Raw genomic sequence first — 5351 nt, forward strand, 5'->3', positions numbered from 1 at the left:
GAAAGTCACGCGAAATTTCTCTACCTGTAAGTAAGGCTAGAATCACAGTAACTTTATGATACAGAACGAGCCTTACCATCCGTGATTCGAAGTTTTTTGGCTTTGGTTTACTCTTCAGCCGCCTCAAAAGTGGCAGCACAAGACGTAGCCAATGGGTGGGTTGGAACTGTGGATGCAAGTATTTGGTGTGTAATAATTCCAGCGCAAATATGTTTGTTTAATCGACTTTGGGACTGAATGGCGATTTTGTCCGGGCAAACGAAGTTTAAGAGTGTCCACGTTATCATTTTGCGATTCCTTGGTTTTTTAAATGTCAGCATGTGCGTTCACTCGAGTCGGTACTCAAAGAACCGTGAATTATCGAGTAGTTAATAAAGTAGATGGTATTGTCTCTAGTCCACCAATTTCGATTCATTCACCACGATCTTCGATCAAAAAATGAAATATTTCTGGAACGAATAATTGCTTGAAGTAGATAAATGCGGTTTTATTGCCATTTAGAATTACCAGGCAGATAGGTGGTCAACGAATGCTGACTCACTTTTTTTGCAGTTCAGATTCGAGTCACAAAAGTTGAGTACTTCTGAGGTTTCCTCAACGGAACTATGTGACAATCTACTAGACACACTGGTCGGTTAGGCAATGTAAATTTAATTCTTGTTGAAATGCTGTTTAAATAAACCGGAAACATTTCTAAGTCGCCTTCTTCTGGATTCTGGATGCGATGAAAACGTGATAGACGCAGCTAGCCTTGTCACCACTATAGTTCCCTTGAAGCAGATTCAAAAGTTCTTTTCTAGAATATAAAACCGATAGAAGCTGAGTAGTCAGAGTCGGGTTTTAACATCGTTTCATTTGTCACTTTGACCTGTTAGGCAGCCAGTCAAATGTTGGACGAAGTGGAAGAAGCCGTAATGGAGGAAAGAGAGGAACGAGCTGCCTCAGTTCCGCGAGAGATGGAAGATGAGGTCTCCTCCTCCTCGTCATCAAATTCTTCCGACCATAACGGACGGGGCAAACGAGGACCTGAAGATGATGATGAGGAGTTGGAAGAAAATGATGATGAAGATGAAGATGACTCTCAAGTCGAAGGTCGTGTAGCAACCCAAAGGGATCTTGAACAGGAGGGACGATGGCTGAGGGTAAGTTGGAAGTCTTTGTCTATACATCCATCCCGTATCCATCTGAGTGTAAGCATATTGTCAGCATCTAACTTCTCTCCCTCGCCTGTCCTTTTAGATTCGACAACAATTACTGCTGCGTCGTAGTGGTGCAAACCGAAGGGCCCTCGCAAAAATCGAACGTCGGTTGTGGGAAATCAGTAGAAGTGGGTCTGTTGGAAGTCGTTTTTCCGTGGAAATGGCTCGTGGGCGTCAGGTATATCTAATTTGCCTATGTAGCAGCTAAGTTACCGTTTGCAGGTGACGTTATTTTAGTGTGTGGACGGGCTGGGAGGGGGTATGCTATCAGCGACTAAGGCCCTGACAGGTGCCGCTCGACTTGAAGGATGCCGCAAAGGCTCGTTTCATCTTTTATACAATTACGGCAAATATCATTCTGTTGCATTGTCTCCTCGGTTTGAGTTGATTTTCATTCTCGGTAGTTCTTGAGCTTTCTCTTCATCATAACAGTATTGAGTGTGTTGAAAACTGACGATTCGAGAGAAAGGATGTTCTAATCTGTTGATGATTGCGGCGTTAGCAGATCTTAATAGATCCATCTGTCACACCTCGATTTTGAACTGCATTTTAGGAATTTCTTCTTTAAATAGCACCGAGGGCTAGACAATATTCTACGGCAGATACTTTTCCAACAATAATTCCGTTTGCGAGAAAATTCTTTCACCAAGCAAACTCGTTTCAAGTATTTTCCAAGAGCTGCGTCCCCTCTTCATTTTATGGTTGTTTACAACCTATACTATTATGGTTTGCATTAACAATATTGCAGGCTGTACTTTTTTTTATGAAGGCTTTGAGTTGGCGTGGATGTAGCAGTACTTTCACCTTTGACCTTTTTTTTTTCTTGCGTCGATAACGTTTGATAGTTACACTTGACAAATTCTTATGGTAATAGGTTTTTTTCAGCATCAAGAATTACATCACCATCACCACAGACGCAACCGCTATCTGTCCACTGATCCGTCCTCTCGTCTGTCCGACGAGCTCACTGACCTACGTGAATTCAACACCTGTCCGGAGGGCTACGATTACATGGATGCAGAACGCGCCAGGGAGCTTCTGCGTCCCGAGACGGCACGCCAAGAGGTGCGCTTTGACAGCCGTCGTCAAGTCGGACATGGTGGCGAAGGAAGTGACAACGAGGGGGCGGATGGCGGAAGGACAAGGCGGAAGAAGAGTCGAAAAAAGAAGAAGAAGAGTGTTATTGGAGCTGCAGGTTATCTGGAGGCTAGTCTCTTTGGGTCCGATGTTAGTTCTTCCTCGTCTTCCCCCTCTTCCACGAACTCGGATGACTGCGAAGGTGGTGGAGATGAGGATGGAATTATTCGATCGGATGCACTGAAGGAATTTATGTAAAAAAATTATAGAACCGGATTTTGTGAAAGTACTTTTTCGTTTTGTTATTACATCCGCCCACCCTCTTCCTTTCCAACTATAATCCCTACATCTGGTCCTGCCTCCCTTCCCTTCGATGCGCTGTTTATTGGGTCGGTATGCCACATTAACAAGATTTAAAAAGTTTGTTTTTGGGTAATCTTTTTTGTCGATGACGCGAGATTACGTTTCAGGGACATTCTATATGTAGTCAGAGGTGAACGCGTTAACTGTTTCCAACTGCAAATGCCTCCAGCTCTTCCATCTCATTCATCGCCTCGGTGGTAGTTCAGGTTTAAAAAGTTAGTTCATTTGTCGGAACGGAACTTCTTACCCAAATCTCCTTGGATATTGCAAGGTGAAATGGACTGATAGGTTTGCAAATCGGCCTTGAGACTGTTGGGATGGAGCTCTACATATGCCAACTACGGTTATGCTGTTTGAACTCCAGTAAACATGGTTGTCAATTTCCATTCAGAGGTAAGTTGACAGTAATCAAGATGTCCAAAAGCATCTGCGAATTTTGAGTAGAGCTCGCTGAAAGGGTGCTTTGCTGCATATTGTAGAGGACTCGTCAAATTCATGCGATTGTTTACACGCATGCCTCATCAAGCAGAGGTGGATGTGTGTTAGCCCACCACCAATGCAGTGTTCTTTGTTGTGCTGCCCCTACTCTCCTCTTAGTGTCAACTCACCCACCCTCCATCCCTTTGATCTGACAGATGTGGTTCGAGCTCATCTGCTTCACGCGATGGAGGTCAAATTGATTGCGGAATGACGGAAGCGTCTCCTAACGCATGTTGTGCGGCCTTTGGAGAAAGTGAGTTGACAAAACGTACCTTTCAAAAATGACTGACACGAACAATCCGATTGTGGTGATGAAACAGTCAGAGGTAGATGCATCACATTCAGGGAGGATCTTTAGTCTTGACAGTGCTGAAGCACTGCATGTTGCTACTGCCACGGTGAGGCAAATCGAGGGTAAGGGAATGTTTAGTGGGGATGACGAGACGCCTCGTTTACGCCTACATCGATTAAAAACGGAAGCCGATGAAAGCTGAGCAGATGGAATGACACGTAAACCTCGTGTTTCGATGGGAATCGGACTGCAAATTGCCGAGTTGAATGCTGCCTGCTTCAACGACTAAAATAGGTTGAAACACCTCCTGCAGCCACCCAACCCTTACCATAGCTACCGTACCACCTTATTTGGCCACCCTTCCACTTCAGCCCCATCACTGCCAATCCAGCGACCACCCTTTGCCACACCACATAACTACTCTCCTCGACACCTCTGAGCGGACATTTTGTCGTGCAACCATACGGCACGGTACGACGCAGTAGAGCAGAGTGGTGAGTGATGCGATAAACTGCCGTCTGCCAGGCGATTTCCGTCTCGACCACATACGTGATCATACACACCAATCCAGGTGGTGGCCAGCAAGGTGACTGAAGTGAGCACGGAAAGCGACTGAATGCACCGCAAATCACACACGGCTCTACACACCTTCCCTATTGTTCTACAAGCACTAGATCACTTGGACAGAGTAAGCAAGAAGGGTAACAGGGCATCGGGATGGATTCCGTTTCCGCCACAACGTAATCGGTGGAACTCAAGCCGGTTCTCCGTCGCCACATCACCTCCCAGGTTGCCTGCCCAAGGCACGCAAGGCACAGGTGAATGCGCAGTCAGCGCACAACGCATGCCGTGGGTCGTATTTGCATAGGAGATGCGTGCCGAGTGCTGTGCGCGCTCTGTGCTTCACCAGGTGTTGGTGTACTCCTGTAAGCAGCTCCGCCTGCCAAGTAAGTCATTTGCATGCATGAAGTGCACTCACACCGCAACACACTGCATCGTACGAGGGAGGTGATGATGTGACAACAGGTCACGACGACAGTAGCAGCAACGGATGGCAGTCGTGGTCTCCACCTCGCACTACTAGAAGGCACACTCGCGTACTGTGTCAGGCTGCGCACTTGGTTGTCGATGGGTGGCACCACTTGCTCTTTGTAGTTGAGTGTCTTCGCGCCTTGGCAGTGGCAGGGTGTGTTTGGCAATTCTAACCAACTCTATCTATTGCCAGCCCGACAGTTTGACCTGCAGAACGTGGCAGCACGGGGGTGGTCTAGCTTACACACAGAACTATGGAGAAGCCTGTTTAGTCTGTCTATTCTCATGAAGTAGTCGCCCACGATGGCATTTTGCAACCCTTCTGTAGTTCTGCCCTAAAGACACCCGAATACCTGTGCAAGTTATACCATCTTTGATGCTTGCCAATTGGTCACCGAAATGGTGATATGAAGATCTTCCAGTCCCACTGCCGTGCCTCCGGTCTCCCAACACTTCGGTACTTTGGAAATAACCCCGGTGTCAAATTGGTAGCCGAGTTGTGGACTATACTCGGCACCCTCCACTCTTTGTGAAGAAAATCGTAGATTACATTCATGGGTGGTTGCAACTGTAGACACTCAATGTGGAAATTGCTAAAATTGGGTCGACTTTTAGCACAAACTATAGTCCTACCTTCGGCGAGATCCGCAGTGAACAATTTGAAACACTTTGTAAAAGGACAGTTTAAAATCCTAATGATAACTTGAAAGAAGAGGTTTAGAATGAGTCAGACGGCCGATTAAGTAACAGTAAATTCGGCAAGAATTGAAAAGACGTTTAAAGTGAAAATGTTGCGCCTTTTAAATTGGAAGTCTTCTAATTGTGTTGCAGATTCATCATTTGAGCTTACGTTCTTGAGGCTGATTTAAATTTGCGCTTGAAAAGCGAGCTTTTCCGGCCTCCAACGA

At 46.1% G+C, this 5351-nt stretch overlaps 1 protein-coding gene across 1 annotated transcript in view; it reads left to right on the plus strand. All coding sequences in view use genetic code 11, as the record gives it.

The window, feature by feature from the left end:
• EGR_08520 (RNA polymerase II subunit A) overlaps positions 1 to 3330 on the plus strand; it is a gene marked incomplete at both ends in the record, with an annotated part of 17724 nt that extends 14394 nt beyond the window's left edge. Inside the window, 4 exons of the mRNA XM_024497769.1 lie at positions 876 to 1142; positions 1240 to 1377; positions 2085 to 2530; positions 3237 to 3330. Of these exons, the coding sequence (XP_024347805.1) occupies positions 876 to 1142; positions 1240 to 1377; positions 2085 to 2530; positions 3237 to 3330 (945 nt within the window). The remainder of the gene's footprint in view (positions 1 to 875; positions 1143 to 1239; positions 1378 to 2084; positions 2531 to 3236) is intronic.
• Positions 3331 to 5351: the final 2021 nt, after the last annotated feature.

The sequence above is a fragment of the Echinococcus granulosus genome (genome assembly GCF_000524195.1).
Source record: "Echinococcus granulosus chromosome Unknown EG_S00109, whole genome shotgun sequence".
Lineage (NCBI taxonomy): Eukaryota > Metazoa > Platyhelminthes > Cestoda > Cyclophyllidea > Taeniidae > Echinococcus > Echinococcus granulosus.